This window comes from Gekko japonicus, unplaced genomic scaffold (genome assembly GCF_001447785.1).
Source record: "Gekko japonicus isolate JY-2015 unplaced genomic scaffold, Gekko_japonicus_V1.1 scaffold102, whole genome shotgun sequence".
In the NCBI taxonomy this organism is placed as follows: domain Eukaryota; kingdom Metazoa; phylum Chordata; class Lepidosauria; order Squamata; family Gekkonidae; genus Gekko; species Gekko japonicus.
The window spans coordinates 1,790,875-1,809,366 of record NW_015172006.1 but is presented as its reverse complement, the minus strand read 5'-3'; the positions used below and the strand labels follow the sequence as shown (position 1 = coordinate 1,809,366).

Sequence of the window (18,492 nt, the reverse complement as noted above, 5' to 3'; positions counted from 1 at the left end):
ATTCTTTTCACTGAGAGCCAGTTTGGTGTAGTGGTTAAGTGCGCAGACTCTAATTTGGGAGAACCGGGTTTGATTCCCCACTCCTCCACTTGCACCTGGCTGGATGACCTTGGCCAAGCCATAGTTCTGATAAGAGCTGTCCTTGAAAAAGAGCCGTTTCTGTCAAGAGCTCTCTCAGCCCTGCCTACCTCACAGGGTGTCTGTTGTGGGGAAGGGAATGGAGTTTGTAAGCCGCTCTGAGACACCTTTGGGCTGTGAAGGGCGGGGTATAAATCCAATCTCTTCTTCTTCGCTTCCTCTTATAGTAGAAAAGGACACAATACATCCATGATGGGTGAAATAGATCACTGTCATACACACATTCTCCCAAATGGATCTTCTGAACCTTGCCTCGGCACTGAGGCACAGGCACTGAAGCCGTGTTGCATGGATTAATTGAGTTGACGTAAGCCCTGTTTTGTCTTAAATCATGTTCCAGCTCTGTTCAGTTGAAGGGTAAATGGCTGTTGCCTCTCCCTCCCACCCCCATGTATTTAATGGAAAGCACTTCAAAGGTATTCCAAGGGCAGCCTGAGCTGCTAAGCACCTTTCAGACTGGGCTTGTACCCTTGGTTACGCAGTCCCTGGTGAATCTACTATGGATCTGTCCTCTCCTTACAATTGCACGGCTTTTCACACCATCTTGACCTGGATGTTGCGTGTGCTGCCGCGTAGAGCACCTCTGAAGTCTCAGAGAGCCTGTGGAGGGTTAACCCTGCCCGGCAGGGAAAGTGACGTTAGGCTTTTACGAAAGCACAGCCTTGTGCAATCTAGCCTCCGCTCACATGCGCTTGGCCAAGAATCCAGGGCTTCATTGGCTGTCTGGGCAGGGCTTGAGCTAAGAAGGCTTCCCTTTTAAGCAAAAGGGCAGGGCTCTGGCAGCCAATGAAAGCTGAGCAGGGACAGCTCATAGACATGTGTCATGAGACTTCCCGGCATTTCCTCCCAGCCTCCTGAAGCCGGTGCTGAGCGGCTCAGAGGAAAATGCTTTGCCTTTGCCTTTACGTGCCGGCCTTCGGCGCCTTCGGTGAGTCCCAGGCAGAATTCGAGTACTTTGAATCGAAGGGGCTGCCTGACAGCTTCAGACTGAGCCTCTTTATCCCTTCCCAGGAATTCTCTACCTATCGCCAGTGGAAGCAGGTATGGCTGGGATTGTGGGTGGTCCAAGTAATATTGCTGAATTCTTCTGATCGTCAGTCTTTAATCCCAGCTTCTCTTAAGGACTTTGAGAGCCAGTTTGGTGTAGTGGTTAAGTGCGCAGACTCTAATCTGGGAGAACCGGGTTTGATTCCCCACTCCTCCACTTGCACCTGGCTGGATGGCCTTGGGCAAGCTGTAGTTCTGGCACAGCTGTTCTTGAAAGAGCAGTTTCTGTCAGAGCTCTCTCAGCCCCACCCACCTCACAGGGTGTCTGTTGTGGGGAGGGGGAGGGAAAGGAGTTTGTAAGCCGCTCTGAGACACCTTTGGGTAGTGAAGGGCGGGGTATAAATCCAATCTCTTCTTCCTCTTCTTCTACATTGTTTTCAGTCTCCCTGGAAAACCTCACAGTGTGGTAGGTTAGGCTGTGTGTTGGGCCCCCACAATCTCTGGCGAGTTTTATGACGGAGGATGGATTTGAATTTAGGCCTCCTTGTCGGCTGTACAAGCTGGCTCTCTGTTCTGGGGATGAGCTCCTGCCTTCGTAACGTCTATTACTGCTATTGATTTCTGTGTCAGATTTTAGGTACAAAGTCATCTCCCTTTTGCTCTCCTCCAAATTCTTATTTTCTTCATGGGATTCCGAAGCAGGTTATGTTGGAAAGTAGCGGTATGTCTACTCAGAGAGTTTCCTGGAAGGGTAGCAGTTAAATAGGCGTTTCTCACACGCAACCCCAGTTCTTTCCATGGCTTCACACTTGCCCCCCCCCCATTTTCCTAAGGTTTTCTTGTTTCTGATCATTGCGGATCATGTCCCTTTGCCTTCATTAGTGTTCTAGCTATAGTCAGAGGGCTGGGGAGAATCAGCCAGCATTTAAACAGTAAACTGGATGGCTGAAAGAAACAGTTGACATTGCAATGAGGAAGATCCATTGTAGACCACTAACATCCCCCATAGGACTACAAGGGCAGCTTTTGTGGTTGCAAAGAAACCTTGTGGCTGTGAGCAGTGTTCCCTCTAAGCTGAGTTAGTGTGAGCTAGCTCACAGTTTTTTAGCCTCCGGCTCACATGTTTTTGTCTTAGCTCAGAAAGGATGACTCCAGAGCAAACTAATTTATGCAGTAGCCAAATTGCTTGCTCACAACTTTAATGCCAATAGCTCAGAAAGTGGAATTTTTGCTCACAGGACTTCACAGCTTAGAGGGAACATTGGCTGTGAGTACTGCAAGCCGTTGCAATTGGTGATACCATATGACTGAAACCCATAGGCCACCCGCTACTGATGTAGTTCACATGTTAGCACAGGTTTCTAGAACCTGATCTGCCAAGCTCCATGCAGCTCAGTCATGCCCCAACCATGCCGGCCTGGTGCTTGACAATCCTGCTCATGCTGTCCAAGGCAAGAAGCCAAAAATGAAAACTGGTTACTACATGTGGCTGACCGACTGCATTGATCCGAAACTGTGCAGTCAAACCTGTGATTTCTCTGAACTTTAGATCAGGCAGTGCTTCCGGGCAGCTGGGCTTCTGCAGTGATCTAATGGGCACCCCTGTTCAAATAATTCCTTCAAGCGACAGCCTCTGTTCTCAGACAGCTCCCTGCCAAATGGTTGCTCCCACTAGCATTTCTGTTCCAGCCTATGCTTGCCAAAGGGAAAACTGCAGTGATTGGTGGGTATCCCTCTGGTCCGCGCTCTCCCTTTGTCCTTCCATCGACAACACTACCCACAAGACTTTTTACCTTTAGTGTCTCCCCCCCCCCCCCCCATTATTCCCCAAGGTACTAGAGAAGGACTTTGCCACATTCCATCTAAACTGCTCACCCTGAGTTTGATCACTATCCTTCTCCAATTACAAAGGAATCAATAGGGAAAGGAGGATTTTCATGAGATAGCTGGAGTCTGTGTTACTAGCATTACTTCCATTTTGGTATCTTTCTCCAGCTTAGCAACCGGGACTTCCTGCGCAGGGGTGGGCGGGCAGCAGTCCGCTTGTGTCCGCTGGCTGTTGGAGTAATTTAAAAAGTGCCGAAATCCAAAACACAGATCATGCGAGACCGATGCCGGCCTACTCCTGTTCACACCACCAAAGTGCTGTGTAAATCAGCCTACTTAACAGAGACTCTTCAGCTGTCATTAAGCGGATTACACAGTTGTCTTTTTTTTTTGGGGGGGGGGACACTGCTTCACTTGTACTGCAGTCCTAACATGCTTGCTCAGAAAAGTAAGAGCAATCACTTGTACAGATTTATAGTGCAATCCTAACATGCTGGTACTTACTGGGGTTTCTCTACAGCAAGTGCTGTTAGGATCGCAACCAAATTATAAAAACCAGCGAACTGCCCACATATGTTCATCCGCTCCTTCCTTTTCACCGTAGTCCTGTGTTTTGAGTACTGGGAAAGGGGTCTGCTTTTGTAGAACTGCATATTAGAACTTGGTTGCGAGGGGGGGACTTGCTGGTACCTTGAGACTATAAACCAGGGAAATGAAAAGCAGCCTGGGTTTTTGAAGACGAATTGTAGAAATGGTGTGTTCTGCTTGGTCAGAGATAAGGAATGCTGAGGCTTTCTGGGCATGTAGAAAGTGCAGTCCATGATGCAAGGCTAGTGATGCAAAGTTAGAGGCCAGTTGCAGTTGCATCACAACTGGGAGAGTTCAGCAGCTAACTCGACTGTACAAGCAGACATTTTGCCATGTTGCCCCCCCCCCCCCCCGCCCCTGCTGTATGCCTTCTGGAGAAGTCCAATGCACTTTCTGGCTTTTTCAGGGCCATTTCTACAGGGATTGCAAAATCTGCAGCTCTCCCAAGGGGATATTTGAGAGAGTGAAATCCTGAATCAGCGGGTTGACAGCTATCTGCTGACATGCCAGAGGTTTCTTTCTATCTTTAGCACATGAATGGCAGCCTCTCCTGTCTCTCCTGGGTTTTTTTTACAGCTGTCATATGACTGCAGATTAGAGGCATCTTGGTTTTATGAAAGGTCACTGCAGATGGTGACTGGGCACCCGTGTTAAGGTTAAATTAGGAAAGGTATTAAATTATACTGAGGTGTGGGTTTAGCATCGGGCAGAATGGGAGAAGGAAGGAGATCTCCTGCATCCATACGTACTGGCACGGTCCTTCACTGGGTTCCCATGTAATGTGATATACATTGCATGACCTTGATATACGGAAAGCATATTGCCATTGAGAAAGCGTTCTTAACATGTTGCCTTCTTCATGTTTTACTTTATGTGGTGTCCCAAGGGGAATTAGATTTTGGCAGGACCTGTAACTTCACAGGCAGCCCCTCCAGGCATATTCTACTCTGATAATTGCAATCTTTAAGGGAGACTTCAGTGACTCACAGTCTTGTGATCTGTGGCAGGCAAGTGGAGCCTGGTTAAGGAGTAACCTGGCCCTTGCTGGGTGATTTACAGTTCTAATTGAGCTGAACAAAACAGCCTCATAGATATGCAAAACCCACAGCTGAGCAAGGGTCGAGGCACCTTTTTTCGCTTAAGGGAGCCGAGTAGAATGTTACAGGTGGAATTTCCTTATTTAACTTGGGGTTCTTCCAAAATATAAAATTTCCCCCAAGATCTTGGCACAAGTGCATAACTGCAGGATGACCAAACCCGTTCATGCTTGTACTAGAGTTGCCATTATGAGAGCCAGTTTGGCGTAGTGGTTAAGTGCGCGGACTCTAATCTGGGAGAACCGGGTTTGATTCCCCACTCCTCCACTTGCACCTGGCTTGGATGACCTTGGGCAAGCCGTAGTTCTGATCAGAACTGTCCTTGAAAAAGAGCAGTTTCTGTCAGAGCTCTCTCAGCCCCACCTACCTCACAGGGTGTCTGTTGTGGGGAGGGGGAGGGAAAAGGAGTTTGTAAGCCGCTCTGAGACACCTTTGGGTGGTGAAGGGCGGGGTATAAATCCAATCTCTTCTTCTTCGTCATCATCTTCGAAAATCCCCTGTAATGTTAATTTCAAGCTAGACTTTTCTGGTTGCAGTCAGTTTCCCCCAGAAATTGCTGGTCTAAAAATAGGCACGCGTATGAAGCAACTTAATTGCTTTGAAATCTCTCTCTCTTTTTTTTTTTTAGTTTGAGTTTGTACTTTCACTATTTCTGATAGCTCATGATGACGCTCAGCTTCCTGGCTTTCTGTTCCACAAGAGGCTGAATTGTGGCTCCTTTTCACCCACTGTCTGAGGGAGTTTTGCAAGGCAAGAGTGGCTGTGTGCGTGTGTGTGTAACTCATGGCATAGTGCCCCAGCACCATTTTGAAAGGCACTGCTTTCTTTTGGTGTCTGCTTTTCCCCCTCCTAGAAAATGACTCCTGTGATGGGAGCAGTGTTCCCTCTAAGTTGAGTTAGCGTGAGCTAGCTCACAGGTTTTTAGCCTCCGGCTCACCCATTCTTGTCTTAGCTCAGGAAGGATGGCTCCAGAGCAAACTAATTTATGCAGTAGCCAAATCGCTCGCTCACAAAAATGCCAGTAGCTCACAAGGTAGAATTTTTGCTCACAAGACTCCACAGCTTAGAGGGAGCATTGGATGGGAGAATCCTTGAGTCTTCAGTATTTGCTTATGCTCGTGGTCATTTGTGGACCCTGTAGAAGAAGCTGTTCGGGATATCTAGGACAAGGTTAGCAAGTTACCTTCAGACATGTATGGTCGCAACTGTCTCTTTACAGATCTTTTGTCAAACAGCTACAGAGTTTTCTTTAAGGGGAGCATATCTTAATTTCCTCCCACCCACCTCCACGGAGGAAGGCAAATAAAGCTTATTTTATGTCTTCTCTGTTTGTTTTTAACAGAAAATTGTGAAGGCTGGAGATAAGGACCTGGATGGGCAGCTGGACTTTGAGGAGTTTGTCCACTACCTCCAAGACCACGAGAAGAAACTGAGGCTGGTGTTCAAGAGTCTCGACAAGAAGAACGATGGTGAGGGCATGCCGGCAGCCGCTGGGAGCAACGACTGGGACTTCTGGTTCTGGGAGTGGGAGCCTCATGTGCCACGCATTCTCTCTCCACAGGCCGCATCGATGCCCAGGAGATCATGCAGTCCCTTCGGGACCTGGGAGTCAAGATCTCTGAACAGCAGGCAGAAAAAATCCTCAAGAGGTGAGCACCCCAATGATACTACATGTATATGGTCTCCTATCTTACCATACCTAACCATACTATTCAGTACCCGATGTAGTAGGTACTCTTCGCCTTTTGTAGCGTTTATAGCACAATACACAGTTTGATATATAGTATGAACTGTACGGAAAGAATCCTCACCACAGTATAGATTAGATTGATTAAAGCACTTTTTGTATGTATAACGAAAAATATGTTAATTATATGTATATGCCTATCTTGCATAACCCTGGTGTTAATGAGTTAATGAGAAAATTGAATAAAACTGATTTGAAAAAAAGAGGTGAGCACCCCAGCCGCCTGCACTGTGCCCACTCCCGAGAACACAGTCCACAGCATTACCTTCTCTTTCCCCTGTCTCTGTTTCCTACAAAACGTCTGCCGAGCAGCCTTTCTTTGTAGCAACTAGCGCTTAGAGTAGTGATCAGAAAGCGGGCGAGTAGACACCCACACCTGTTCCTGGAACCGCAGGACAATTTAAAGCGAGGACACGAGTTCAGGCAGAATCATGAAGAGCATGTGACACCAAAAAGCAAATACGCCCTCCCGCCGCCTGAGACGGCAGTGTTGTCTCTACAAACAGGGTGCGCTCAGCTCTGGCATGGAGCCGGGGGGTTCGGGGGAGGATGCCAGTCTGTGTATTGTGCGACCACAACGCAGCTGAGCGACATACTGGCAAACATCCTCTCGCCAGGGACAGCTGCCAGGAAAGGCCTATTCATGATCTGCCAGCCTTTTGGATCTCTGTTCGTCTAGCAGAGCACACTTTACTAATACAGGGGTGTAGTGGCTTAAATAAATGACTGTCCTTAATTGCTTATTCTGGTGCTCCCCACTTCCATGTATGTGCTGCCTAACACGTTGAAATGCTCTCCACTGTGTGCATGTGGCACTAACTTTTAACTCACTTATTTGTACTCTTTCCTCTTATTTCTCCCCACCCCACCCCACCCTATTTGCATCCTCCCCTCTGTCTGCCTACCTGTCTGTCTTATCAGAATAAGGACGGGGCATATCTGGGGTCCTGTCACATAGTAAGTACTAGCTTGTGTGTGTTCTTTCCTGGTCCCTAGTCCTCTGTGTGCCAGTGTTTTGTGGTAGTATGTAGCCACTCCTTAGCAAAACGGATAGCTGAGCATTAAAATCCAGTGGAGGGTCTCATTTATTCTGACTGCTTTATAGTGCTTCTTCTGAGCCCTCAAAGGGTTCCACCTTCATGAATTACAACAACTTTGCAGGGGTAGGCCATGAACCTCCAAATTACAGATTTTTGGGGAAGCAGAGGCTTGGCCAAAGCTATGTACCGGACTGAGATGGAACCGTCCCCACGCTCTTAACTGTTGTTTAAAAGCCAGCTCTCGTTACACCACCAGATAGGATTTTTTACCCGGGTTCATAGGTTTGTCTAATTGGAAAGAATCCCTCCAAGTTAGCGTCCTCTTCCCTCTTGCTCCCACAAACCATGTTCCCTCAGAGCTGAGTTAGTGTGAGCTGGCTCACAGTTTTTTAGCCTCTGTCTCCCATTTTTTTTGGCTTCGCTTAGGAAGGATGGCTCCAGAGCAAACTAACTTAAGCAGTAGCCGAATCACCTGCTCACAACTTTAATGCCAGGAGCTCACAAAGTAGAATTTTTGCTCACAAGACTCCACAGCTTAGAGGGAGCATTGCCCACAAGGCAAGCCCCACGTGCATTCCAGTCTTCCGTAGAACAAGCCATGCAATCGAGAGAATCAAGCATTACGTAGACTGGAAGAATTAATTTGTCTGTACAGTAAACAGATCCAGTTTGAGCCGTGCCCTATAAAGGAAGGCAGGCAGGCAGGCACATACCAGTCGTAAGTTAGTCTGTTAAAAGAATTCCTCTGCTTGGCCCCAAACATGGTAATCAGTCAATTCCTGAGCAACAACTATCTACAGAATTTTATTTCGTACAAATATTTTTATTTGGCCACGTCATTCCCCAAATACGTCAGGAGTCTAGTTCTTGCAGTCATGGGTGACTCGCTGACAACGAAGAAACTCGGGGGGGGGGGGATGACGCAACAAAGATGCCCGTCTCTCCCTTGGCTTTAGTCAACACTTAGGCTCCCACAGCTGCATGAGACACTCCGAAGAATGTGATGCCACCGTACAGTAGAGCTCGCTACACTTGTAGTTTCATGTCCTCCAGGACCCTCTCCAAGTACTGCTATGTCGTGTGATTCTGTCTGGTGTGGAGGAGATGCTCTGAACTGACCGCAGAGCGAGGACGAAGCCCTGATTCATGTTGCCCTCTCCAATTGATTCTTGCAGCATGGATAAGAATGGGACGATGACAATAGACTGGAACGAGTGGCGCGACTATCATTTGTTGCACCCCGTGGAGAACATTCCCGAGATCATCTTGTACTGGAAGCACTCTACGGTAAGAAGCTAAAATGTCTCCGGCACAACGGTTGTGAAATCCTTGGTTGAACTTGAGTCTCTGCCATAGGTTTCCACCAAGAACAAACTGCCTTCTAGCTTTTGTTCCTTCCTGCTTCTGCGAGTTTGGTTTTTTCCCCCCCTATATGCCCCTGGGTCTGACTTTTACAGTGTCTGGCCCAGGTGAAAATTAGTGTTCTCATGGAGGTGAAAAGCCAGTGAACTGCTTCACTGGGTCTGACTGTGTGCTAATGACCAGCTCCTGCCAAAACTGGAAACCGATCCGAGCCCTCTTTGATACATTTGGCATGTAAATGCTGTGTAGCAAGATCAAATCAGCCTGTGAACTCCAGTGTGCGTCCCGTTTTTCCCCTCATGGTTAGTCATTTTGAACAGGCGAGCGATGAGGCTGGCTAACGACCAGCCTCGTGAACCAGAACTACCACAATGCAGAGAGGCCCTCTGTGAAGAATGTGAGATTTATTAGCGATCCTCACGTGCACGGGGGAACACTATGGCTGCTGTTGCGCAAACGAGATGTGGATTTCCAGTAGTGAAGCTGAGTGAATTGCTTCCCTGTTCTTTATATCTTTCATCTCGGAGCGTGGTCACAGATGACCAGGCCTCTTGAGGAAGTCACAGTGCTCCCTTTTAATACCCCGGCTGAAGGAAATGGTTTTATTCATGCTGTATCGCCTTGCAGATCTTTGACGTGGGAGAGAACCTGACAGTACCAGACGAGTTCACGGTGGAAGAGAGGCAGACAGGGATGTGGTGGCGACACCTCGTTGCGGGGGGAGGTGCGGGAGCCGTGTCTCGAACCTGCACTGCTCCCTTGGACCGCCTAAAAGTGATTATGCAGGTAGGTTGGAAACTTGGAAGGAGGCGCTGCAGCGTTGCATGCTGTGTGATGCAGGCAAGCTGTTCTCACAACACAAGCCCAGGGTCCTTCTCCCCCCAGGCCCCCCCCCCCCCATGGGAGATGGGAGATGCAAGATTAGGTAATGCCAGTTTTACATCTGCCATTCTGAGACCAACAGGAGAGCAATCCTCTAGACCAGGGGTGTCAAACATAAGGCCCAGCGGCTGGAAGCGGCTCGCCCAGGCCTCTTACCCGGCCCGCAAGCTGCTGGCATGTATGGAAATGTAAGGTACTCCCCCCGTTTATGGTATCCCTTGGGGGAAAAAAACTAGTTTTGATTAAATACATTTCTTGTGGCTTTTATGGGTTCCCCAGTAAATCAATTGCTTTCACTGCTAGAAATCCATTGCTTTTGTTTGCATTTTGAGTAAAAAATTGGGTTGTCTATTGGGTTTGTCAGTATCCTTTATATAGTTTATCTCTTTAGTACCTGGCGTTACATTTTATGGCACTCATGGCCCGGCCCAACGAAGGGACATTGATTTCAGATCTGGCCCTCGTAGCAAAACGAGTTTGACCCCTCTGCTCTAGACGCCTGACTCAGCATTGCCGCGTCCAGAGAAAAACACAACTGCCCCTTTCCATCTGGAATGTTTGTCTGGCACTCTTACCCATGAAATACCTGTAAGATCAGTGATGACAGCAGCCGAGGCCTTGGACCGCGCAGCGTTGGCAGAACAAGCCTTCCCTTAGCGGTGGCTTTGAGGGGTCGGGCTGGACAGGAGGCGACCTGTGACTCGCTGGCAGCATTTCCCATTTTAGGCTCAAAGGGCAGAGTCTCTGTCAGAAAGCACATTGGGAAATGAAGAGTTTGGACTTTGCCCAGCGAGGGTCAGGCGCGACCCAGCCTTGTTTTTCATCATCCATTCCTGTTTTGGTGCCAGAGTCCAGCTCCCATGTCCGCCCCCGTCCCTCCACGCTGTTCACGGGATTACTGAATTGGATAACAAGCAGGGGGGCCTGTGGAAAAACACCCTTTTTCTTTTTTGGCCAATAGGGACTTCTCTCTATTAAACGTGCACCCCTTCTCCCTTTCCAGGTCCACGCTTCTCGCAACAACAACATGTGCATCGTCGGTGGCTTCACCCAGATGATCCGAGAGGGTGGCGCGAGGTCGCTTTGGCGCGGGAACGGGATCAATGTCTTGAAGATCGCTCCGGAATCTGCCATCAAATTCATGGCCTATGAACAGGTAAAGGGCAAAGGAGCCTGGGTGGTGTGCAATGCCCCCTCTAAGCCGTGGAGTCTTGTAAGCAAAAATTCTACTTTGTGAGCTACGGGCATTAAAGTTGTGAGCCAGCGATTTGGCCGCTGCATAAATTAGTTTGGTCTTGAGCCATCCTTCCCGAGCTAAGAGGAAAATGTGTGAGCCGGAGGCTAAAAAATTGAGAGCTAGCTCACCCTAACTCAGCTTAGGGGGAACACTGGTGGTGTGCCACGTGCACGTGGGAGTGGGAATCGGTGGCGTTTTTGACCCACCAGCGAGGATAACGAGGGAGAGAGCAAGGGGTGAGTGACAGAGACTGTTGCGTGTAGCCTCTCAAAACCAATGCCACCATGTTCTCTTGATTGTGTAGATCAAGCGCTTGATTGGCACTGACCAGGAGGTGCTGAGGATTCACGAGAGATTCGTTGCAGGTTCGCTGGCGGGAGCCATCGCACAGAGCAGCATCTACCCCATGGAGGTGAGTCGCTGAGGTCCCTTTTGGCTGTCTGTCCAAGCAAGAGTCAGAGTCATTATTCCTGCCTCCGCTGGACACAACTCCAGCTGGTTTTGAATGTTCAGAAGCAGTTTTCCCCACAAGGGCTGTATCCTTGGTGGCGCACCAGTTGGAATCTCCTCTAGCCACCACTCTTCCTTAGCAGTTGATACCACTCAGGGAAAGCTTCCCCCTCCTTCATGGCCTCTGTACAGTTGGGTTCGGCACCTTCACAAAGCAAGTTTGGGGGCTCATAGAGCAGCGGCAAGGGAACAGACGTCCCTGTTTCCCCCTTTAGAATAGAGAGCTGTGCCTTCCTTCTCTTTTGACCATGGGGATTTGTCTGGGAGCGGAGTTGCACATAAGAACGTAAGAGAACATAAGAGAAGCCAATGTAGGATCGGGCCAATGGCCCATCCAGTCCTACACTCTTGTCACACAGTGGCCAAAAATACCAGGTGCCATCAGGAGGTCCAGCAGTGGGGCCAGGACACTAGAAGCCCTCCCACTGTCCCCCCCCCCCAAATCACCAAGAATACAGAGCATCACTGGCCCCAGACTGAGAGTTCCTATCTATACCTTGTGGCTAATAGCCACCGATGGACCTCTGCTCCATATGCTTATCCAATTCCCTCTTGAAGCCGTCCATGCTTGTAGCCGCCGCCACCCCCTGTGGCAGTGAATTCCATGAGTTAATCACTCTTTGGGTGAAGAAGTACTTCCTTTTATCTGTTCTAACCCGACCACTCAGCAATTTCATTGAGTGCCCACGAGTTCTTGTATTGGCACAGTGCTTAGCCAAGGAGTCAATTCAGTTCAATCCAGTTGTATTATATTACGGTCCACGACCAGATCCAGTTGACAAAAACAAACGTTATTCAGAGCCAAAGATTCCTCCCCCCCCCCCCCCCCCAGTTCTTCTATAGTTAGCCTGCACACACAGACACACACATCCCTTTATCTGCTCCGTGGATTCTTCACGCTTCCCTTCCTCCAACGGTTCAGGTTCTGAAGACGCGGATGGCTCTGCGCAAGACAGGGCAGTACTTGGGGATGCTGGACTGTGCCAAGAACATTCTCGCCAAAGAAGGGATGGCCGCTTTCTACAAAGGCTACGTCCCCAATATGCTCGGGATCATTCCGTACGCCGGCATTGACCTGGCGGTATATGAGGTAAGAGGGCCCAGCAGAGGCTCGGGGCGGAGGGGGAGGGGACTAGTTGCAAGGAAAGTTAAATTTGAGCCGGGCATCTGCCAAGTCACCGTCTCATTTCCCTGTAGAGCTGCAGCCCTAACGGCATAGATGTTGTAAGCATAGGTTGCTTTGTCTTTCAACCCATCAAATACTAAAGATGATGATGATGAATATGATTATTATCCAGGAGGGTTTCTTCATGGTTTGCAACTCTGTCCTTGTCCATTCCCGCTAAGGCTTGGCTTCTTTGTGATTTTCCCCGTAGACCTTAAAAAACACCTGGTTGCAGCGTTACGCCGTAAACAGCGCCGACCCCGGGGTGTTCGTTCTGTTGGCCTGTGGTACCATGTCAAGCACCTGTGGGCAGCTGGCCAGTTATCCTCTGGCCCTAGTGCGGACGCGCATGCAAGCTCAAGGTAAGAGCATTTCAGAACATCTGTAACCACCAGTTGATGCTTCCCAGAATTTGAGAGGGTGAAGGCCACGAGTTCGTAGTCGCTTCCGTGTAGGTGTACCACCTCTCCATCTCATTCATTGTCACTTTTATGCCCTCCTTTGGGCTCAGTTTGCCGTCTTGTGAGCCCACATCCTTCAGGGCTACGGATTTTCTTAGACTGTGTTAGAGTCCCCTATAAGCCCTGTTGAGTAACAGCCTTTCTGCCACAGCCTAGCAAACTGAGTCTGGCCGCTGCTGTTAACAGTTGGGTTCTCCCCGTCTTCCAAAACTGTGTGCCCCGTTCCACTGGCCGGCTGCCACTTGGCTCGCGCTGATTTGTAGTCATGGAGACATAATCCCCAGCTCTTTAAATCCCACGGGGAGTTGAATGCTCGTCTCCCGGTGACGTATTCTGAAACCCCTAGCACGCTTCAGGCTCTTGACAGCTGTTCCACGGCTTCTCTCTCTAGCTTCAATCGGAGGAGCGCCAGAGGTGACGATGAGGGGGCTCTTCAAGCATATCCTGAAGACGGAGGGCGCTTTCGGCCTCTATAGGGGCCTGGCCCCCAACTTTATGAAGGTGATACCGGCTGTGAGCATCAGCTACGTGGTCTACGAGAACCTGAAGATGACGCTGGGCGTGCAGTCCCGATGACAAGGCGGCGTCTGTGCTCGTTGAACTCTTTTAGGAAAAAACCAATCATCTTGGGGGCTGCAGTCCCTAAGGTGTTATGGCCGTTTCATTCTGTGAATGTGTCGATCAACACTAAGCTGATTGAGCCAAGCTATGAAAATCCTGGGTCGCCTGCGCCCTGGAATTGTTAGGGAGGGCTTGGGGCCTTTTTTTTTTTGCTGTTCTGCTACCGCAAGTGCTGTGTGTTGTTTCTGTCCATCATCAGCTGGGCTTCCCTGCTTGCAAGGGACCAAACTGGGGGGCACCCAAGGGAAACGCCCGGAGCTGATAGTGCTGGCCGGGCTCCGGGCGCGGTGGGGGAAGGTCTGTGGGAGAGAACGCTCTCCCCTCCTGAACCTCTCCTCTCAGTCCGGAGCCGGAGAAAGCAGCACCTTCCGACTTGCTTGAAAGAGCTTCTTCCTGTTGAGTTGTTAACTCTTCCTACTCACTGTTTTAAATCTCTCGCTTTGGGTAGGAACGGCTGCTGGGCCAGAAACATTAGTTTACGTTACATTCCTTCTTCTTCTTTTTGGGTGGGTAGGAACGATTCACGTCCTACTTCAGTGATTCTGACAGAGCAATGTAAATTTAAAACCAAGGCTCGAGGGGGCAAAAATCCTGGTGAACCGAAACCGAAAATCTTTTACCTTTTGGTAGAGTTGGTTCAACGTGCGCATCTCCAAATGCGGCCCCTCGCAGCCTGCATGTGCCTGGGCTTCCATGCCAGATAGGCTGCGACCATCCGGGGGGGGGGTCGGCCCGGGGACGCTAAGAAAGCAGTCATGCAGCCTGGCACCGTGAACGGCTTCCAGGATGGGCCAGGCGAAGCTGTGCTGCTCCGGACCCCACCCCTGGCATCTGAGCACCGCGTGGGCAGGGAGAGGAAGGGGCCATCTCTGCTTCCCCTGGCCACGTTTTGCATGGCGACTCAGCCGCGATCCTCGCCATCCCCTGTGGGCAGCAGCTCCCCTCCCCCTTCCCAAGACCCTGCGCCTTGGCTGCTGCGATGCTTTCTAGAACTTCATTAGTCTGGTGCTAGACTTGGCACTTGGCGGAGGGGGACTGGGGTGGAACGAGCCGCAGCCCGGTGTAGCTTTTCATAAGGGAAGGGACAGGGTGTGCTGGCGACGGGAAGGAGGAAGATTCCACTGGGGACTGGAGGAGGGGGGTGCTTGCTTTTCTCCTTCCTGCCAGGTTATTTTCGTAGAAGGCAGATCTCTGTCTCTGACTGACTGTCCCACGGGCTCCCGGGGCCTGAACGCTCAGGCTGATCCGGGCGGCCAGCAGGCCCCCCTCCACCTTCTTGACTGGGGGGGGGGGGGGTTTTGAGGCAAGCGGGCCGGCATCACATTCCACTGTCATCATTATTGTTGTTGTTGTTGTTTAAATGGCATCAAGCATATTTATTTTGTATTTATTTAAACACGAGAGTTATTGTCAAACTATTTTTATAGACATGTTTCTAGTTGTGTCGTCCTCCATATTCTGTACTGTTGTGTTTTTTTTTAGAGGTTCTGTATTTATGTTTTTAAAGCCGTTTTGCACTTGTCAACATCACTTTGCTGAAGAAGCCAGTGGGGGGGGGGAGACCCCACTCTCCCCAAGAGGGTCACCAGGGCTCAGTTTCTCCTCTGAAGTGTTCTGGTGTGGGGCTGGCATGTGGAGCTGGTGGAGGAACTCAGTCAGCCAAGACAAATCCCTTGTAGCAAAAAGCCTTAGGAAAGAAAGCAAGTATGTGTGTGTTTGGGGGGGAGGCAGAAAATGTAGGCAGGAGGTTGTTTTTCCTGGAATGAGGGGTTAGAAAGGTCTGCCGTTTTGAGGTTTACCTTACTCTGGAATTGCTTCACATTCTGGCTTCCTGATTTAGGACCATTGGTGTGTTGAAGAACTAAAGACAAAGTCCACGTGTATGATTTTCTTTTTGTTTTTGCAATGGCTAATAATGAAAAGGGCTGATGAGACAAGGGGAGGGGTGAGAAATACCTCAGGGATGATAAAACCACAAGATGCCCATTTCCTGATGAGCAGAGAGGAACGTTCTTGGAGCTGGCCTGCCGTGGTTGTCAGGGGAGGCTGCCAGGCAAGATGTCCAGCCAGACGGGCTGCTTTGGGTGCTGGGAAAGGCCCCACGGATAAAGGTCTGGAAATATCAGTGGCTGTGATGGTTCCATAGCCGCTCTGTGTCTCAGGAGACCCTCCTAGCGCAGAGCGACTTCTGCTCTCGGGAACTCTGCTTTGACTGGATTTTGTCCGCTGCCGCTTGGGATCGGCTGCCCACTTGTCCCGAGTTCATAGCGGAGTCGGTGACGTGACATTTTGTCCCCCTCGCTGCCGCCCTCCTCCCCCAAGTCACCACGCCCTTGGCAGCACCTCATTTTCTACCGTTTGTGGCCTGACGAGAGTATTTCAGAATACAGAAATCAATGCAAAGGTTTAGCTGTCTTCGTAATTGTAACCCGGATGTATGAAGAGTGAATTGTAACAAATGATAAACCCTGGATGGTAGGCAACAGTTTGCTAATAAAGGTTTATTAAAGACTGTTTGCGTTCTGACCATTTGTCTGCGGGTCGCTGGGCTGGGTGTGTCCACATTTACTGAAATGTTACTCTTAAGTGCGGAGGGTGTAGTGCTTGCAGGTGGTCAGACCCTCTTAATGTGGATGTAGGGTTGCCAAGTGCTTATCTTTGTTTAGTGGGGGAGCTTGGGTCCTCGGCTGGGACATTCATGTGCGTAGCGATGACGTAGCCTGGAAGTGACGTTATCACGCTGGGTGTGTCGCCGGGTGACGCTCTGGCAATTGGCCTGAAAACTCTATGGAATAACCTCCCGCTCTTCAACTCTTGTCCTTTGGGCAGGAGAGAGAGAGAAGAGTGCAAAGCAATGGGCACTAGAGATGTGAAAGCCCGGAAAAAAAACAGAAAAATTCGGGGGAAAACAGGTTTTTTCCCTTTTTTTCCTGAAGCCTTTTTTGTTTTATTTTAGCATGATGAATAAAATATTTTAAGACAAGGTATTCAAATATTTTCCAAATCATTCCTAAAATATATATATATATATATGGTATCAAAATGATCTAATTTCTGTGCACTGAGGACAAGCAAGTCCTAGGTTACAAACTGAACCCTCCAAGCAAGAACAAGATGCATTTCTTCCTTTAGGAGGTGCGATTGTCAGAAGAAAATAAAGTGTCAGTTTTGTTTTTGCATGTGGGTGGGTATCCTGTTTGTAATAATTGTTTGGATACACTATATTTTTAATATGCTTGTTGTGATAATCTCATGCCAAGTAAAAATGTCCATAGTCATATTTTATGTTCCTAAAGTAACAGAATGACTTTCAATCTAGAAAAGACAAAAGAAATGCTAATGTAGCATTTTTTCAATTTTTCCGAAAATTTCTGTTCCCCCCCGAAAAAACCCGTTTTTTTTTCCAAGCTTCAAAATTTCCGGAAATTTTACATCTCTAATGGGCACTGCTTGGGGGGCTACGACTGTCCTATTGCCCAAGCGTGTCCCCCCCCCCCAACATGTGGACTTTGCTTTCTGGGATAATGCCAAAGGCTCACTGCTGCACATGCCCAGTCTGTCAACAGACTAGCTCCCTTCCATAATCTCTTGTTCAAACTGAGACGGCGGTTCAGGCCTGCAGAACATGGGAATCTCTCTGTCCCCGGAGCACCCAGGTCAAGCTGCCTGTAGCTCGGAGAGAGACAAGGGAGGGAGGCTGAGAGGTGATCACAGCTGCTGGGGACATCCTCTGCCCTATGGCTGCTGAAGTGGGCCTAACATGGGCCCTCTTGTCCATGCAGGGGTTTATGGGCCTTGTTAACGGGATCTGATGCAGCTACAAAGAGACTGTTTGGCAGTCTTACCTGATTGTTTACATCGCCTGGTCACTAACACCAGTGGTGTAGTGGTTAAGTAAGTAAAGGTTCCCTTGCTGGAAAGCCAGTCGAATCCAACTCTAGGGTTGTGGTGCTCATCTCCGTTTCAAAGCTGAAGAGCCAGCGCTGTCCGAAGACGTCTCCGTGGTCATGTGGCCGGCATGACTAAACACCAAGGCGCACGGAACACTGTTACCTTCCCCCCACTGTTACCTTCCCATTTCTACTTGCAATTTCTTGCTTTCGAACTGCTAGGTTGGCAGGAGCTGGTCACTAACACCACTGGTGTAGTGGTTAAGTGCGCGGACTCTAATCTGGGAGAACTGGGTTTGATTCCCCACTCCTCCACTTGCACCTGGCTGGATGACCTTGGGCAAGCCATAGTTCCGTCAGAGCTGTTCTCTCAAGGACAGTTCTGGAAAGAGCTCTCTCAGCCCCACCTACCTCACAGGGTGTCTGTTGTGGGGAGGGGGAGGGGAAGGGGAAGGAGTTTGTAAGCCGCTCTGAGACTCCCTTGGGTAGTGAAGGGCGGGGCATAAATCCAACTCTTCTAGTTGGGTTACATCATTTGGCCTACATCTAGAGTCGCCGTGCCCCCAATGGGAGTGGATTTTCCCCACTTTCGGGGCCCCTTATTTGCTGCTGGCCGGTGGGGGGGAGCCCTGCCCTCGTAGAGCCCCATTGTGTGCCCGACATGCCCGGCAGGATGACGTTTCTGGTCGAATGCTAGAGCTTCCCCTGCACGATGTGCCTGGCGTGATGATGTCATTTCTGGGTGATGTTGTTGTGGCGTGCGCACCAGAAGCCCCAGGGGCCTGGGCTGGAGCCCCCCCCCAGCAGCCGGGTAAGACCTGGCAACCGTACCTACATCTGATTGGCTCACCTAAATCACACCAACACAGGCCGCGAGGCATAAAGGAAAGATTCTTCATTCTTTGGGTTGCCAGCTCCCCTGGTGGAGGCGGTGCCCCCC

General features: G+C 49.7%; 1 protein-coding gene across 1 annotated transcript; it reads left to right on the top strand.

The window, feature by feature from the left end:
• The first annotated feature begins 1,023 nt into the window (after nucleotides 1–1,023).
• Nucleotides 1,024–14,926, top strand: LOC107117974 (calcium-binding mitochondrial carrier protein SCaMC-2). The gene is made up of 10 exons (XM_015420176.1): nucleotides 1,024–1,179; nucleotides 5,980–6,106; nucleotides 6,199–6,286; nucleotides 8,600–8,711; nucleotides 9,414–9,572; nucleotides 10,672–10,824; nucleotides 11,210–11,317; nucleotides 12,338–12,505; nucleotides 12,792–12,942; nucleotides 13,433–14,926. Exons 1-10 carry the CDS (start codon nucleotides 1,024–1,026, stop codon nucleotides 13,615–13,617), a joined length of 1,407 nt encoding a protein of 468 aa, XP_015275662.1. The 3' UTR covers nucleotides 13,618–14,926.
• Nucleotides 14,927–18,492: the final 3,566 nt, after the last annotated feature.